Raw genomic sequence first — 20,070 nt, forward strand, 5'->3', positions numbered from 1 at the left:
AGTATCCCTTTAAAGGATTTTTCTTCAAATTTTGTTTTAGTAGTTTTATTGTGAATGTATACAGTAGAACCAAATACTCTTAAATACTTTAATTGAGGCTTTTTATTATGCCACATTTCGTATGGTGTTTTGTCTTGGCTAAGAGCTCTTGTCGGAGTTAAATTGATAAGATATGTAGCAGTAAGAACTGCTTCACCCCAAAAGCTCTTTTCCAAACAAGCACCTGATACCATTGCCCTAGCTCGTTCAGTTATTGTTCTAACCATTCGCTCAGCTACACCATTTAATTGTGGGGTATGTGGTACTGTCAAATGATAGCTAATACCTTTTGTCACACAGTAGTCTTTCATCTCATTTGATAGATATTCTCTACCATTATCTATGTATAAATTTGTAACTGATAAATTAAAATGAGCCTCACTTTTAGCTACAAAATCTTGAAATGAAGAAAATACATCTGACTTATAAGTGATTAAGTAAACTGAACAGTAATGAGTAAACTGATCAATGAAAAGTACATAATAATTTTTATTATCTATTGTAGAAAGAGTGATCGGACCACAAACATCCGAATGTATAATAAACAATGGTCTCTTTATATGATTTTTATTTTTAGCTTTAGAAAAAGGTAATCGCGCTTGCTTTCCATTTATACTAGCTTCACACAAATTGTCGTTTGGTACAACCTGATCTATTTGTTCTAAATCATTTACCATTTGTTTGTTTTTCAATTCTAAGAATTTAAATTTACCCATATGACCTAACCGTTGATGCCATAATTCATATTTATTTATTACGTTTTCTATCTGTGTAGTAGAGTTTACCATTTTAATATCAACTATAAATTCAATACCAATTAAATTATTTAATGGCTTACCTTTCATAATGGTCTTACCACTTTTGGTTATTACTACACCTTTTTCATCAAATGTAATTTTCATACCAGCTTGCTGCATTCTTTTTACAGAAAGTAAGTTGTACGGCAGTTCAGGAGAATACAATACATTTTCTAATACCCCTTGAATACCCTCATTGCTGGTCACGTTCAATGAACCTTTCTTCGTCGCAGTGATGTAGGCCCCATGCTTGGCAACTGAAATTTTTAATGGTGTTTCTAGATTTCGAAAATGGCTTATAAGATCACTTCTGTTGATAAGGTGATCAGAAGCACCTGAATCTAAAATGAAATTAATTTTATTTTTGTCCTTGTTTTCAATTTTAGTATTTCCAGCCATAAAAGCAAAACCAGAATAGTTTTGATTAGACGGTTCAATTGTTTGAACAGTTTGAATCGTTCTATTTCTTTCAGCGCCCTGCTGTTTGAGGCTTTTCTTGAAAAGGAAACAATATTTCTTTAAATGACCCTTTTTTCCACAGTAATTGCATTTTAGGTTAAAAGAGTTTTTATGAAATTTTGAGGAATGTGATTTATTCTTCTGACGATGAAACTTTGATGATTTGAAATCCTCAAAATTATTCCTATTGGAGATCCACTTGTGATTTTCCACATGTAAAACTTTTGAACTTGTATCACCACTTTCACTTCTCAATTTCACCTCATGATCTAGTAGTCTAGTTTTAACAAACGCTACAGTTAAAGTGTCGTCCGTTAAGGTTTCAATTGCTGTTATTACACCATCATAAGAGGGAGGTAAAGTTAGTAATAGATGTGATACTTTATCGGTTTCATTTAGTTCCGCGCCTGCTGCTGATAACTCAGTAATTAGGTCTTCAAAAATTGAAAAATGTTTAACTAAAGGTGTGTCACTACTTAATTTTAAACTTAATAATCTCTTCCGGAGAGCTAATTGTGTTGCTACACTTTTACGTTCATAAATTGAATCTAATTCTTTCAAAATATCTCTTGCACTTTTGTCTGCTTTTGCGAAACCAAGAAACGAGTCAGATAAATATTCAATTATAATGATCTTCGCATTTCTCTCCGCCTGTTTCCACTTATTATCAGGTTCCTTCGGAACCAGATCATCAATCACATTAATAAGATCAAGTTCACTTAATAAAGCACGCACTCTGAATTTCCACACACTGTATTTTTCACCATCGAAGGCTTTAATGTTTCTTTTATTCTTATAGCTATCCATTGTTTTTATAAATTTAAACTTAAAATATATTTCAAAACTACGTTATTAAAAATACTATTGTATATAAAAATTAATTATTCAATACGCGCAATAGTTTTACGTAACCTGGGCCCATAACCTGTTGGGATAGGCTATGGAAATTTATTTAAAATAAAATATATTTTATAAATCTAATTTTCTTTATTAAAAGTTTGCGTTTCGAGAAGTGTCTTTACTCGAGAGTAATATCTTTTAGACTAACTTATTTTCTAAAACTATTCCACAGTGAGGCCTAACAACCTCTCCTTTTTCTTAAAAGTAAATAAAAAATATATATTATTTCATCTTGAAGAAAAACACATTGCCTTACAATTATACAGCACTTGGGCCTCATGTCGTCAAAGATGTCCTTTGACCGACCCAAGTACCTAAGGTCATAAAAATCCAGTTCAAACTGGTCTACTTCTCCTCCAAGAGAAAATACACATTCCTAACTTACACCCAATATTATTTTAAAAGAGAATAAAACATTTACTAAAATAAGAAGAAAATATTAGATTAATTTTTGTACTCAATTATTCAGGGAAATCAACATTTAAAAATTATGAAATTATAATCAAAATAGTACGAAATTATTATTTTTTTTTCTTAATGATTGAAAATATTAATTCAATTGCTCTATATATTTTATAAAACCGAGTGGTTGTAGCAGAATGAATAAGTAGATCATATAAAAGTATCAATTCAACATTGGTAGGTTCGTCCAGTAGTTATCATTCAGACCCAGCAATCAGAAGGACGACAGTTCGCGCCCGGGTCCAGCAGAATTTCCACCAAGTTTTTTTCACATCATTTACCTCCCGTAGATAATTTAAACGTTAAACGATTATGAATTTTACGAGGTTAATAATAATAACAATTTTTTAAAATTAAATTTATTTGCTTGCTTGGCCGATTGCTGGCTGCCATTAATCGGCTAATAGTCGAGCGCCATTAATGGGCCGACGTTATCATTCCGGCTATAAGCCGTTTATCGGCCAATAAAAATTGCCATTGCTGAGCCATTAATCGACATTCTTGGCCTAGTAATGGCCTGATCTAGGGCCGATTTCCAAACTTTGTATGGGTTGCTGATAATTTAACAGCAAAAATTGAAAATAAAAATTTGCGGTTAATTTTTGCTCAATTTAAAGGTAATTTTTTACTAGGAAAAAAAATTGGTAATGTTCATTCTTACCATTTCAGAAAGTAAGCAAATTCATACATAAAAACGTCTACAATTTGACGGTAAAAAAATACTTTACAATTTTTCAAGTCAAATTAACAATAAATTGACATAACAATTTGCCTGAAAATTTACGACAAATTTTTTCTAGTCAACTTTTGAAGTAAATTTGCATTCTAACTCGGGTAGTAAATTTACGTAAAATTATATAGCAATTGTCGTCAAAAACGGAAAAGTCTGAAGTTGACAGACATTTGACGAAATATTCAAGGAAACTTTTGGAAAGTAAACTTTTGCTAAAGCAAACTGCTATTAGGATTAATTCAATTTTATTAAAAATTACTTAAACAGATGGGATAATTTTCTAGAATATGGAAATATTTGACCGTTAACTAAAATTTTTGAATAATTTTAATAATAAAATTCTCTGCATCTAGATAGTAGAAAATAATACATTTCTGAAATTAAATAAACCGTAAGTCAAGTAAAACGTTGAATAAGAAATTATAGTTCAACCAAAAACCATTCCAACTCTCAAGGCCAATTTTGAAATCTGAAATTTCTCGAATTCGGGATTGAATAATTATCGACAATGTATCTATAGAGGTATACATATTCACTAAATATCGTGTATATATACACTAACAATAACAATTTCATCCCGAATGAAAAAAGTCTTGGATTGAAAAATTGGACCTTGGTACTAAAAGTATAATTTAATTATAATTATCAAGATTATCAATCCGAATTGAAAATAAACATTTGAAAAAAAATATTTAAATCAAAAATTTGGGTCTTAAAGATTCATAATACTTTACTATTATTCGAGTTCCTGGAAACAGATAATATACGAAAATTGTGCTTGAAAAAAAAAAAAATTTATTTATATATCATTTAAGTGTCAATTGGGGCCAGTTTTTCAAACTGGGTTTATTTTCATCTGGTTTTCAATATTGCTAGTATTGATTATATTCATTATTAAATATACATTAATAATATATAGATAGACCAGCAATAATTATTTAAACCCAGATAAAAATAAACCCGGTTTGAAAAACTGACCATCAAAGTTATTTAAACAAAAAATAATTTCCCCTAAAAGATTTACTGGCAGTTCAATTATTCGTTCAAAATCAGTATTGATAAAGGAAAAAAACCTACTAAAACTGATTTTAAGTCATTCCTTCTACATGTATATACGACTTACATACAATATTGATGATCGTGAAACTAGCCATGTTTTGATGAATAACCCATTTAATATATCTAACGTTGACAGCTAAATTAATATAATAGATGTGATAGCTCTTATTCATTACAAAAAAAAAAAAAAAAAAAACACTTTCAGAGAACAAAGAAATACCAAATCTAGGGAAAAGTTTTAGCCAATCAGAAAACTTGGCTCCGCCCATCTTCTATCTCTCTTTTTTAGCGAAACCAAATTCCCGGCCCTAGTAATGATGAAATATGTTTAAAAAAAAAAATGAAATTTAATAAATGTTGGAGATACTCGTTTTGTTTTTTCTATTATGTGCAGATAATATTCTCAATTTCATTGGGAAGGAGAGAAGGAGTCCATTCCTAGTCCTTCAAGGAGGAGAGGAAGGAGTTCCTGTTCCCATCCCGTACCTGATCCCATTTCCATTGAAGGTCTATTCAATCAAGAGGAGGGTTACATTTTAAATTTTATTTATTTGATTCGCTGAATAGGAAAATAGAGTCACGCGTATCGATTAACTATTTAGAGAATATTTTATTTTTTTATTATAAATTCTTAGCTCAATTAAACTAGAGACTATTTTTTTTATGTTTTTATTATCTTTGCGTTAGCCTACAGGGTTGTTTTTGGGCTATGGTGTTTTTTTCCCTGTAGGGTGATAGATAGGGTGTGTTGGGACCATAGCGGAATCGAACGAAGATTGCAAATGGTTTTAATTTCAATTAAGTTCGATTCTTTCAACACAATTTTTATCGGGACGATAATTTATTGAGAAGGGGGTAGTGTAACGAATGTGAAACTGATCTTTTAAATATTTGAATAGCTAGAAAACAAATGCCTTCTTCTCTTGTTTTATAGATTCGCGACAAAAGTCAGTCAGTCTTATTTTGACAGCTTAACAGCAAACATTGTACCTCAATAAACTATATATTGCCCTTGCTTTCTTTTACTGCTGTTAATTGTGGTGTTATTATTTCTAATATAAGTGTGTTATCATTCTAGTGTATAAGTGATATTAATTTAAGATACCAACCACTACAATATATTTAAATATTTATAGGTTTCATATCAATGAAATCTGATCAGATTTAATCATACATAGACATATATAACTACATATAGGTTTATATCACGTCAGATCAGATCTAATTATATATAGGCCTATATCTAATTATATATGGGTTTGTATCAATCATGTCTGATCAGATCTGATCATATATAGACTCATATATGGTTATATATGGAGTTATAACAGCCAGGTATGATTATATCTAATTATATATAGACTCATATATGATCAGACCTGATCATATATAGACTTGTACATGATTATATATGGGGTCATAACAGCCAGGTATGATCAGATCTAACTATATATAGACTTATATATAAATAGATCTGATCATATATAGACTTATGTATGATTATATATGGGGTCATAACAGCCAGGTATGATCATATCTAATTATACATAGACTCATATATAATCAGATCTGATCAGATCTAATTATATATAGACTTATATATAATCAGATCTGATCATATATAGACTTATATATGGGCTTATAACAGCCAGGTATGATCAGATCTAATTATGTATGGGGTCATATATAATTATATATAATTATATATGACCCCATATATAATCATGCATGATTATATATAACTTCATATATGATTATATATAATCATATATGATCATATATATGAACATATATAATCATATATGATTAGACAAAATCTTTTTTCATCGGGTAATTATTTACTGACAAATCATATGAACGGTCACCAATAATTAGTTAATAAAAAAATATAGTAAATATTACTCTCCAAGTTTGGATAAATTTCCGCTGGGACAAATAAGTACGCAAATATATCTATATACATAAGACGCTCTCTCTCACTCACACGTGAGAGATACACGAATGGCCACCAACGCGGGACAAATTACACGCCAATGTATTAAGCACAAAGGTACTTACAGTCATCGTCGTAATAAATAATGCTGACAGGTTCCATTGTTATTAATTTATACTGTCAACAATGATTGTTACAAGAAACTCAATCAACTTTACTTTCCAAAAATGGCCAATACTCTTCAATTATCCCTGGTTAAAAAAGTGAATTAAAAAGGATTAAGCCATGTAACGTGGCCATTTAAGAGAGGATTGGCAGTATTAAAAAGGATTAAAAATTTTGAAAAATTAATTCTTTTTAGTCCTTTTTAATTCTCTTTTTTAACCAGGGATATAAATATGCCCAAATGACGTCTCAATAAAATATTTTCCGCAGCAACAACAGCACACCTTACTCTTACAAGAGATTATCCACGTCTGGCCATGGCAGCACGTGAGTCTCACGCCGGCACCTCGGCCGGTGCCATTTTACAATCTTTCTCACTCAAACCAATGGAGCAATATACCTGTCACATGTTAATTCACTCATCGACACCAACATGATGCATGACTTGTTTTTCGTGTAATTTGTCCATTCCCGACATTAACTGACCATTCGCATATTTCAGGGCCAATTGTGAATGTATTTTCCAGGTATATCTCACGTTCATTTATTTATAAAGATAGTAAATTTACTTAAAATAAATAAATTTACCGATGCCAACTGTTGCGTTGACGCGCATGCGCCAACCGACCAAAATAATAATAACAATAATCATATAATAAAATAAATAAATGCGCAATTATTTATCTCGGCGGCTATAAAATCCATGTATCCGTTTATAAAATTCAGTAAATTTTACTGATTTAACCGCAATTTTTACCTAGGAAATTGAATAAATAATAAAGACACAGTAAATAAAATAAGATAATACATAGAATAATAATAATAATAGTAATTGTTACGTTTTGAGAATTATTCCAAACTAATTAAAAATAAAAATAATTTTTAATTATTAAATTTAATCCAGGTTTGGCCTCATTGGCGTATCGATAGACCCCCGGTGGGCCTTGGTCGTCGATTATTTGATAAATTATTATTTCATTTAATTTTCGCAATTTAATTTATTTTCGATGCCGATTCTAACTCTATATTATTTATGACAGCAGGTGAATGGATAGGTCATCGTGTAGGTGAAAATATTAGGGTGCCAATTGGCACCCCAAAATAAGGTTGAATTAGTTTAGGATTAATTGTAGTTTATTAATTACTTATGAAGCAGAGGTTCGAGCTCCATGAGCTCTCTCCCAAAACTGACTGTATAGTCGTTATAAAAATATAATAAAGTCAACAGAGTTGACAAAATGTTGACGCTGCATCTCAGGTTCTCTGTGAGAGAATCGTCGTGGCCTGGGTCTCATGCATCGTCATCTGTTTTGACTGCTCGCGAGCCACGGCGACTCTCTTGTCGTAACTGATTTCCGTTACATCGAATTAAATTAATTTATGAAAAATAATTAATTTAATTTAATCAATAAAATATTACGGGAACGTAACAGTAATGATAATAATAATGATATGTGAGACGTGCTGAGCAGCGTGTGCTGCCATCTGTTGCCCTTCTCCGACCTAATGCGAAGATGCCGCGATATTTAAATATCGTGACAAGTGTTATGTTCCAAATTTCAATACGATTTTATTCGAGTACTCCTCTGTCATTTGACAGACCAACAAGTACCTGTTTGGGTTGTATTATGGTATATCCCATAATACATCATGACTTTAATATTTAATATTAATGTTTACTTGAGTAATTTTTGATGAATAAATAAACGGACTCAATTTCATAGATTTTTCGTGAATAGATTGCTAACGATTTTCCGCGTAAATACTCATACAAATATTCTTGAGTATACATAATAGAAACTTTTTGAATTCATGCTAAAAAATTCAATAATTTAGCATATAAACTATATGGAAAATAACTGTACTTACATTGATTAATCAGTATCAAATCTTGTATGATTACTTCAGAAATCGTCTCATACAATCTTATTCATTTCCAAAATCTACTCAATTGTAAACTTTACATTTTTCGAAAACTTATAAATACTTATAATCACAATATTACAGCTTCTGTTTCTTATAGATTCTGATAATTTATATGAGAATTTTAAGAAAAGAATTTTTTTGATACACCATCTATGAGAAAATAATTGTATCAGAATTTTTGAGATTTTTCGTGGGCAAATACTGATCGTTTTCTCATAGCCAATTTTATTTATGAGATTTTATAAGACCTTTTCCACAGGGTAACATTACTACATGTGTGGTACCACCACAACGTTGAGGTTATTCCAAGTTGAAGTTGGCATTTCTTTACTCCAACTTGTAGTAATATCAACTACAACTGCTGTTATACCAACTACACTTTATTTTCCATGTATCATTCGCGACGGTTAAATAGAATTCAATCACAATAAATATTTCTAATTCTTGCAAACGTCAAGTTTTTTGTTTAATAAAATTATTCTAAAATAATTAAAGTAACAATTAAGTCTTAGTTACTTTTAGCATTTCCATGTAGTCAATATAGTTATAAGATTGTCAGTGTAACTACGTGACGGTTGTAGTTATTAATCATTATTAGTTTACTTATAATAATTGTAATCAAATAATTCATAATACTACGTTGTTTTAGTCATTTATACCAAGTCGTTTAGTAAAACTAACTATAAAGTTATAGTGCGATAAAGCTTCAACTACAAAGTTTTAGTTATATCAATTAACTGGATCATTAGAATAACTATTCAATATTAACTATGAATTTGCACTTACGACCGAAACGATTTTATAGTTACTTGAACTAACGAAAAAGTTGCTGTTATTACTTTAAATTTATTTTATTTTAACTACATTTTAGTAGTTGTGATAAAAAATTTCAATAACTATCAAATTTTAGTACCCTCGCAGATTTGAATCACGGTGGAAACACGGTGGGTTTGTTCCATTGTACCACTGTGATTACGCGGTGTATCCACCGTGATTCCACGGTGTCTATGCCACCGTGTATACACAGTGGTCAAGCCACCGTGAAATCACGGTGGATACACCGCGTAATCACAGTGGATACACTGTGTATACCCGGTGGTGAAATGGAACAAACCCACCGTGTAACCACAGTGGATCCACGGTGTTTACACTTCCACGGTGTTTCCACCGTGATTCAAATCTGCGAGGGTAGTATCAATAAATTGAATTATGTTTCGGCAATTACTGAATAGTTAATATTACTATCGAAAGTAGTATTAGGAATTAAATTTAAATAGTTGAAGCTTTTTAGTTACCATGACTATCGACTTTTCTCTGAGTGTTGTTTTAAATACAGTAAAATTACTTTTGATCCTCAACATATAAAATAAGAATAAACACTCACATACTTTAACCCGACATCAGAAAGAACAATAGAAATCACGCAATAACAGGCAAGAAAAACAAACTGATTTAAAAAAAAGGCCATTCGGCAGCCGAAATGGAAGGTAGATTTATAAAAAGTCACATACATACATAACTTGTGATACATGTTAGTGTATATTGACATGATATGATATTAGGCTCGTTTTCTTAGAGTGAGGGTAAAAGAAGCCAACGACTATTTTCGATAGAGAACTTCAGATAGTTGATTCGACAAAACATTATGTAGGTAACCTACCAAACTAATTTTCACGTAAAAAAGTATAGAAAATTTAATTAGTATGAGATCATAATTGTAATTGCTATTACGATGGCAAGATCAGATATAATTTTAGGACTACAGGTACGATTGAAACATAATAAATATTAAGAGTAATACTTTTAAAATAAAAAATAGCTGTAAAATTTGCAGGTTATTTTGTTCACAATAAAGTACAACTGACAAAATTGTATTATAATGGAAAATACATAAGTTATGTGGAATAAAAACCATATTTTCAACTTTTTTTGATTTCATGAAAATTTCAAGGCTATCAAATTATTGTAAGAAATACTCGAAACATAAAGGTTAAGGTCATAAATTAAAGCTTATTAGTCAAGCTTTAGAATACTTTTTCCAGAAATTATCTATGAGTTTCAGTTTTAAAGTTATATAAACTTTAAAAGTGAATAAAAACTGATTTTTTCGAAAAATCGTGAAAATTTTAAACAGCCATAACTTCAAAACTATTTGAACGATTCAGCCCATCTTTAAACTTGATCAAGATAATCGCCTATAGAATAAGTGTGGAAAATTTCATTAAGATCTGATAAGAACTGTAGGTGCTATCGTAATGACAAGTCCAGTGATAATCATAGGAAGTAGAGGTACATTTGATACATTATAAGTAATAAAAGAAATACTTTTAAAATATAAAATAGCAGTGAAATTTACAGGTTATTTTGTGCACAATAAAATACAACTGACGAAACCGGATTATAATGAGAAATTCATAAGTTATGTGGAATGAAACCCATATTTTTAAAATTTTTTGATTCCATTAAAATTTTCAAGGCCATCAAATTATAGGATGAAATGGTCGAAATGTAAAGTCTAAGGTCATAAATTAAAGCTTATTAGACAAGCTTTCAGATACTTTTTACGGAAATTGTCTATGGGTATTAGTTTTAAAATTATATGAACTTGAATGTGGAAAAAAATTGATTTGTTCAAAAAATCATGAAAATTTAAAAAAGCCATAACTTCTAAACTAATCAACCGATTTTGCCCATCTTCGAACTTAACCGTGATAATCGCCCATAGAATGAGTGGGAAAAATTTCATTAAGATCTGATAAGAATTGTAGCCGTAATCGTAGCCTCAAAACTGCGTTATATCCCATACATATATATGTATATTAAGGTGTGTCATTTTGAGGCTATATTTTTTTTTTTTACTGCTATACCCGAAAATCTGGTAGTATATAGAAAATAGAAAATTATGCCGCTGGGCTAAAGGGTTTAAGTTCAATAGCGGCTTAGCTCATCAAAAAATTCGATTTCCCATTTAAATAACACAGGAAATTTTTTTTTTTACTTTGAGTATTTTTAACTCGTGAACAAATTCATAGATCGAATTAACTAATACATAATTTTGTAGAAAATTGAACGCTCTACAAAAAAGGTCTGTTATCATTTTTCGATCAATCCATCTGTTCTAAAGTTATTGGAGCTCGAAGTCAAGTTATAGTAAATTTCGAGATCTTTCTACTTTTCCGGAAAAACTATCAGACTTATCATAAAATGTGGTGAAATCGTTTTTGTTGACAACTTGATTCTCTACAAATTATTATACGCAAAATTTTTTCGAATTCCGCATTGTTTTTTAGTTATTTTCATTTCAATATCGAGCTCTTGGAATCGATCAGAAAACTACTTTTTTAAGAGCTTAAAATTAAAATTAAAATAACTAGGAAACAATGCGGAATTTAGGAAAACTTTAGGATTAATAATTTGTAGAAAATAAAATTGTCTACAAAAAAGGTTCTATGATATTTTGTGATAAGTCTGATAGTTTTGCCGGAAAAGTAAAAAGATCTCGAAATTTACTATAACTTGAATTCGAGCTCCAATAACTTTAGAACAGATGGATTGATCGAAAAATGATAAGAGACCTTTTTTGTAGAGCGTTCAATTTCCTACAAAAATATGTATTAGTCAATTCGATCTATGAATTTGTTCACGAGTTAGAAAAACTCAAAGTAAAAAAGAAAAATTTCCCGTGTTATTAAAATAGGGAATCGAATTTTTTGATGAGCAAAGCCGCTATTGGACTTAAACCCTTTAGCCCAGTGGCATAATTTGTTACTTTCTATATACTACCAGATTTTCTGGTATAGCAGTAAAATGAAAAATATAGCCTTGAAATGACACACCCTAAGGTACATGTATGTACATGTATGTATTGTCACGAGATATTCCCGGCTGGGAATCTAACCAGCGAGAATTCTCTGTGCAATTAAATTATGGCTTACCTGCAGTTCCCGTTGGACGCCAGGTAATTTTTGGAGAGAATTACCAAACTCACGACGCGGAAATTTACTAGTGTGGAGGGTTCAGGGAAAACGAGCTTCCTGGACGGCGGGAGGAGTTGGGTTTGGGTATCTTACCGGCTATTACTATCAAGGCAATTATTTAATAAACAAAAGAAATTTTATGTTAACAAGAAAAATTCTGGTTAAACACTTTAATCAACAAAACAAAATGTTTACGCAGCTCTCAACAGTATCATCAATACATCGTTCGCATTTCACCGTAATATACAATTTACTACATCATCATACCACGCGGCACACTGATCATACCACGCGCATTCCAATATAATTACTGCTCAGAGATTCGCTCACTTACGTATTACTTCTTCGAAACAATTTGTCAAGGCGCGAAACTATTGTTGCACGCAATCAACAACAACAAACCAAACAAGATTATAAGTTTGACTGCCAATAAGCACTACAAGTATTGTTTTGTCTTTTTTTTTTTTTTGTTTTGTAACGAACTTATTTTTCATCTAACAAACGCACCAGTATTCCATGAGTTGAGCAAAAAAAAATAATAATAAAAAAAAATACACAAAAAAAATAATACTAATAATAAAAAAAAATAATAATAATACAAACTCGGAATCGCGACTGATTTTTATTCAAAAAGAAAAAAAAAGAAATTTCACACGGATTTCTTCTAAGGAATAAATAATCTCATACCCGCGTCACACCCCGCAGCGACGGCAAACGCACTCAAAAGAAAAAACCAAGAACAAAAAAAAAAACTTAAATACGCGAGCGTAATCGGATACAACGTAAAAAAAAATTAAGTTGCGGTCAACAACTAAAAATTACCCGCGAAATTATTCACCCGTGACGACCACGCGACGCACGAGGACTCTGGCTTCACAACTCACCAAAATGCACAGTCAACAAAAAAAAATTCAAATAATAATTATAATAATCGATAATACAAAAAAAAAAACATCAACCACCACAAATACGGGGTATCGAAATGACCGATAAGCGCAGTACAAACTTCCACTCACCCTTTTCGGCGGTCGACGAGGGGATGTTGATTGTTGTCCAGCTCTCGGTGTTTCTCGGCAGGGCCTTCTAACTCCTTCCCCGGTTGCGGCAAGTGAACAATCCCAAGGTCAGCTACGAGACACACGCGGTTCGACGGCGACTCTTTGTCTCAACTTAATTTATTTGGTTCTGTTTTAACAGACAACTTGCCTTCGCGGCACTTAAAAATTTATTGCTGAGGCTATATCACCATATATTGCCTTCGCGGCACTCAAATTAGTTTATTTGCAACTAATTAATAACGAAATAACCGTACGTTAATTGCTGGTATAATCCACAAAAAAAGAAAACTTTCAACAACACGTGTTATACGCAACAGGCATCCAGCAAAGATGGCTGCAACACCTGCGATCACATGGATCTCACACGCGACTCCCCACTCCATTGCCCAGTTCAGCTGCTGCCTCAGAGATGGCGCCAGCGGTACCATAAATTGTTCCATAGTGAACCTTCGAGTCCATGGCTCGGATTGATGGCGCGCGTGCTCTCGCGTTAGAAACTCGAACTGCTCGTGGCTTACAGGCGGACGGTCGTTGGTTTTGCTGCGAGTCTCCCCTTGCCCCATCCGCGGGTCTTCTGGGATTGATTGCGGCTTATCTCCCTCGATGATCGTGGTCCACTTCCGGTGAGCGAGATGGAAGTTTGTCTGGCTACTTAATGACTAATTCTTAATGGCTAACTTAACTTAACAATAATTAATCTCTACCTACCAGAGTCTTCGGGGATCGTTGCTGGAAGCCTGTTAATAGCCGCGTTACTTTACCTGAGACTTCCCATCACTCCCGTGTGTCTCGCAGGTCCTAATTATTAATATTATCATTTACAGAAACAAAAAAAATGAATTAATAACTAAAGTTAATCTAACGCGTGGGATCCGCCGAGGACCGGACAATCTCAAATGTCACAACTGCCCTCCCCCAGGCGAATCACACGGGCCAGCGGAAATCGCACTGCTCTCATCGGTCTGAATATACCACCCCCAATGCCCATGCTCCGTCGATCTGCTACATCCCGAACTTACTCGTACTGTTTGCTGAAATGGAATGGTTATCCTACTACAAGTAACACAACACCAATTCACCCTTTTAACCTTTTATTAATTATAATAGTTGGCGCGGCTGCGCGAGATCTCGCGTATAAACGCGGTACATGAAAGGGTTATGGACACAAACAAAACATTAATAATGAAGAAAAAAAAAATAAAACACACAAAACTCAAATCAACTAGTAATAATGATATCAATAGGTCCCACCCCTATCGAGCGGTGTTCAGGTACCCCTGATAGCGCGTCTCTTGGTTCCCTTATTAGCGAGGAAGCCCGTAAGTCTCCGGGTGGCACCTCGGGCAATGCTGGAGTAGCATTCCCTGCTCCCCACAATGCCCACAGTAACTACCACGCTGATATGGGCAGTCACTACTGCGGTGCGGCCCATCGCAATTATAGCATTGCGAGTATCGACGTCTGGGTGTTGCCGGGTTGTTGCGTAGTGTATCCGCCAGGCGTCGTCCCCGGTTCTCGGCCTCTTCGCGAGTTAACTTCGGCAACAAGCGCGCGTTCCCACCAGCGGGAATCTGGCGTAAGAGCATTTGGGCCCATTCCCGCTGTTGTTCCGGACCCCAAAATGGACGCCCACACTCTCTGCAACTCGGGTGGTATTGTAGGGCGATGGGTTGCCGGATAAGTCGTGGCCGAACCCACTGCAGTGGGATGGCGCGGCGGAACACGGGCTCTAATTGAGTTCCCAACCTCATCGCGGCTCGTTGTCGTCGCTCTTCGCGGGGCTGTGGCTGATATAAAACCACTCGGCGGTCTCTCACCGGCTCCTCCACATCTATCTGGGCCAAACGTTCAGCCGCTAGCTTCCCGATGATCTGTATAATCAACGCAGGGTCTCGTCGCAACGCCACCTCGATGATTGACTCCATCCACTGCTCCATCCTGCACCTGTATACAAACAACAACCACAACACACACAATTACTATCTACCATGCCGTTAGTTATTCCGGTCAGCCCAGAGTCCTCGCGTTACATATCCGCGAGATCCTCCGCGATCTCTGCGTTATCCCGATAGAGCCTCAGCTCTTTCACGTGCTGCCTACCTACATTCCTGCCTCGATTATCTACTAATTCGTATACCACCGGTGAGATGACTTTAGCTACTGTATAGACCTCTTGTGAAAATTTGCGGGCCAACTTTGAGGAAAACCGATCCGCGCCTCGAGACAACACATGTTGACGTACCCGAACGGTATCCCCTTCGACAAACCGTACATCGCGATGTCTGCGGTTATAATATCGGGCCTGACGCTCGAAACAACGACCTAAATTATCCGCGATCAGATCATGTAACTGCCCTAACCTATTCACGCGCGTGACCCAGGCATTTGTGTCGGGTACCGGTATATCCACGGCTCCTTCAACTAACTTACGATAATACTTCGGTGCGCGGGGTTGCCACCCATAATTTAACATGGCTGGGGAAACATGCAGTGAGCTGTGAACCGCAGTGTTATACGCGTGCCGGAACTCGTGTACATGTTCGTCCCAGAGTCGATGATCTAACTCCACAAACGATATGATCATGGTCTTTAAGACGCGATTGACCCGTTCGACCGGGTTTGCTTGCGCGTGGTATGGCGGAATGCGCGTATGATATATCCCATACGCGTTTGCGACTCCTTCCATCAGTTTATTGGCAAATTCCGTGCCATTGTCCGTCAGTAAGACTTCCGGGCACGTGAAGCGATTGACGATCAGTCGATCGAACTCGCGGCATATGGTGGGCCCATCAGCTTTTTTAATCGGAGCCAACTCGATCCATTTGGTGAACAAATCTTGGAACACCACCATGTATTTGTGGTTCGCTTTACTCAGCGGGAACTCCATACAATCCGCGGCGACCACGGTCCATGGTTTAGTTACCACTCGTCTGCCCATCAGTCCCGCCGCCGGCCGCTGTGATACCTTCGCGGTCTGACATACGTCACACTCGGACACAAATTTCCGCACGTCTTCGTGCATCCCAGGCCAGTAGTAATCCACGGATACTCTGTCAGCTGTCTTCTCAATGCCTAAATGACCTGCATGCGGTGGGCAATGATTTTCCTCGATGATGCCATGGTGGGCCGTTTTCGGTGGCACCAATTTCCACGCGTCCAGGTCCTCGACGACCTGCGCAACCAGCGGGTTGGGGTGATATCGGTACAACCGATCGTCTTCCACCCGCCAATCCCGCCATTGTTTTGGTTTCGCGAGTACCTCGCGTTTCCTTCGCGTATACCAATCATCGACTAACTCTGCCACGGGTACCTCGTCCTCCTCGGCATCATCCACGGCTGCCACCTCTTCCTCTGGGGTTGCTGACCCCTCTTCCACGTCTTCTTCCGTGTCGTACATTCTCGACAGTGCGTCGGGTACCACGTTTAATGACCCCTTTTGGTATTCAATCGGACATTGGTACTCCGCGAGCCTGATTGCCCATCTACTTAGCCGCCCCGTCTTATTTTTAACGTTGCGGAGCCATTTCAGACTGCTGTGATCCGTAATCACCTTGAACTGGTATCCCTCGAGGTACCGCCTGAAATGTTCACACGCCCACAGCACTGCCAGACATTCGCGTTCGGTCACCGAATAATTCCGCTCGGCTTTATTCATTACGCGGCTCGCATACGCCACTACGCGTTCTTCGCCCTCATGTTGCTGTGATAGCACCGCACCGAGTCCGGTGTCACTCGCGTCCGTCTGCAACGTAAATGTCTTGGAAAAATCCGGGCACGCGAGTACTGGAGCGGTTGCCAGTGCGATTTTCAATGCCTCAAACGCTTTATCTTGTGCATCACCCCATGTCCAGCGGACCTTTTTACTTGTTAACCGCGTCAGGGGTTCGGCTACAGTGGCAAAATCGGGTATGAATCTACGATACCACGACGCCATGCCCAAGAATTGGCGTAATTTCTTCATATTTCCCGGTCTCGGGAACTCAATCATGGGTTTCACGCGTTCCGGGTCTACCAATAGGCCCGTTTCATTCACGCGGTATCCGAGATAACGAACTTCTCTCGTACAAAACTCACACTTCTCAGCGTTAATCTTTAAATTTGCGGCTGCCAATGCTTCTAGCACTTCATCCAATACCTGCAGATGTTCTTCAAAGGTTTCGGTTACTACAATCAAATCGTCCAGATATCCAAATACGCGACATCCACGTCTTTGGCCGAGCAACTTATCGATCAAGCGTTGGAAGTGCGGTGGGGCACCTGCCAAACCAAACGGCATGCCCACATACTGGAACATTCCTCTGCCAGGTACGCAGAACGCCGTATACTCTCGACTGGCAGGCTCGAGTTTCACTTGGTGGTACGCGTGTTTCAGGTCAATTTTTGAGATAAACTTCGCGCCGCTTAACTGGTCGAGTATCCATGTCATCAGTGGCAGCGGGTATGCACAGGGTTTCGCGATCGCATTCAATCGGCGGAAGTCCAGGCACATCCGGTACTCACCGGTAGACTTCTTCACCATAATGACTGGGTTGCTCCACGCACTCGTAGACGGCTCGATGATACCGGCTGCCAATAACTCGTCAACTTGCCGGCACATCTCCTGCTCTATTATCGGTGACGTCGGGTAATTCCGCTGGCGTATGGGTTCACTTCCTTGAACATCGATTTGATGTTCCATCAAATTGGTGAACGTCGTCGTCCCCGTATAGTTCACTTTCGGGAGCTTCTGTGCGAGCAACGCGTCCAACGCGTCTGTCTGATCTGGCGTCAGCTCAACAATCGCGGCAATCTCGTCAGCATTCATCCATCTCCTACTCTGCCAATCGAAAATATTCGAGGCACGGCTCGTCGTGCAGGTTCGCGTCGCCCCGTCATACGCGATTCCAAACGTCGCGATCGCATCCATTCCCAAAATCATTTCATATTTTAGCTTCGGGATCACACGCACTTCTACGGGCATTATTTCACCGTTAATCTCGACGGGCAGCGTGATCAAGTGCGTCACAACCATCATCGCTCCGTTGGCTACGGTCGCGGTGGTACGTGGAACTGATCGTGCCCGCGCACCCAATTCCCGGGTCCATTTCTGAACATCTATCACCCGTATGCACGTGGCAGTGGACCCGGTGTCCACTAACGCGTTCAGCGTAACATCCCCTATTCTTACCGGGAGGTACGGCCGGATATCCGCGGTCTCAGCCTGCAGTGGGCAGACTTCAGTGGCTACTGCGTGCTGGAGCTCTTCGTGGCGTCTGTCTGCGTCATTCTCGGGCCTTGCGTGTCTGCTACACCCTCTCTTTTTACGCGGTGTCTCTCTGGAGTCTCTCGTGGATAACATTGGACCCCACGGCTCAACATCGATACCGCAAATGCTCGGTAGAGACTCAGTCGATCCTCGTGACTGATCTCCTGCCATCTGCTGCTCACTACCGCCTGTGTCGGTCCGCGTTTGTAAGGAAGTCAGATTGGGACCTCCTAGTGCTGACTTCCTCGCCCGTTTCCCGTGAAACGAGCTTGGCAGTTATTACACTGGTTAAATACTACCCCTTCAGTACCGCATCCCCAACAAAAAATGCGATTTGCTGGATGTGGGCAGAGACGCCGTACATGCCCTACTTCCTTGCAGTTAAAACAACGGTTAATCATTTCTGGGATTGCCCGGACCATCCCAGTCACGCGTGGTGCCGGGGTTGGTCTACTCGCCGTCCCTTCCACCGCCGCCATGTGTGTCGTGGGTTGACCCATGGGTGGTCCTTGCGCGAATGTCTGCGCATTGGGGTCGTGATCAGCTCGCATTCCCATTTCCCACTGTGGTGTGGGATAGCGCGTCATCTGCTGCTGCATCGGCTGTTGGGGCAGAGCCCACTGTTGCTGGTGCATTGGTTGATACTGCGGCCCTTGCTGCGGTTGCTGTGTCGTCATCGAAGTTGGTGCGCCGGCGTAACGTTCATTTGCGGCTTCCCGCTGCTCCCTTCTTTGCCGTCGGCTTAGCTTTGGGCTGCCCGGCGGTGTGGCGGGTTTCGCGTGGGCATCCACCGCTGCAGAGTGAGCTCGCGGTAGTCTTCTCTGATCCGGTGCTGCGTACCGATCCGCGTGGTAGGCGTATTCCGGTACCACACTTTCGTTGGGTGGCACCGGCATCCGCGGTTGCGGTCTGCTCCGCGGGCTATCGTATTCGCGGACTAGCTCGTACAATCGCTCGAACGTATCGAACTGACTACGACGGATCGTCTGATGGTAACCCGTACGTAAGCCATTAAATGCGAAATCCAGACGGAAATTTAATGGTAGCTGTGAATCCGTTCTGGCCCACATGGCCAACACTGCATCCAAATAGTCCAGTCCGGACTCTAATGGACCTTGCGTGCGGTTGACAACCTCGGATAGGAGTCGACAGTCCACCGCCGGTTCACCAAAACGCCTCCTTAGTTCCTGGCAGAACTGAGGATATGATAAGATTCGAGTCTTAGCGTGTGACCACCAAGTTTTGGCCAGGTCGGTCAGCAATAATGGCATAATTGCCAGGACATCGGCATCGCCGAGCCCGCAAGTCTCGCGACAC

The 20,070-nt window shown here is 37.9% G+C and overlaps 1 protein-coding gene across 1 annotated transcript in view; it reads right to left on the minus strand.

Moving 5' to 3' along the window:
• The window catches only part of LOC130675768 (uncharacterized), a 47,828-nt gene extending 41,055 nt beyond the window's left edge, over positions 1–6,773 (minus strand). The window contains exon 1 of the mRNA XM_057481610.1: positions 6,508–6,773. Coding sequence (XP_057337593.1) covers positions 6,508–6,544 — 37 coding nt within the window. The 5' untranslated portion in view covers positions 6,545–6,773. The remainder of the gene's footprint in view (positions 1–6,507) is intronic.
• Between the last annotated feature and the right edge of the window lie 13,297 nt (positions 6,774–20,070).

Source organism: Microplitis mediator, chromosome 10 (genome assembly GCF_029852145.1).
Source record: "Microplitis mediator isolate UGA2020A chromosome 10, iyMicMedi2.1, whole genome shotgun sequence".
In the NCBI taxonomy this organism is placed as follows: domain Eukaryota; kingdom Metazoa; phylum Arthropoda; class Insecta; order Hymenoptera; family Braconidae; genus Microplitis; species Microplitis mediator.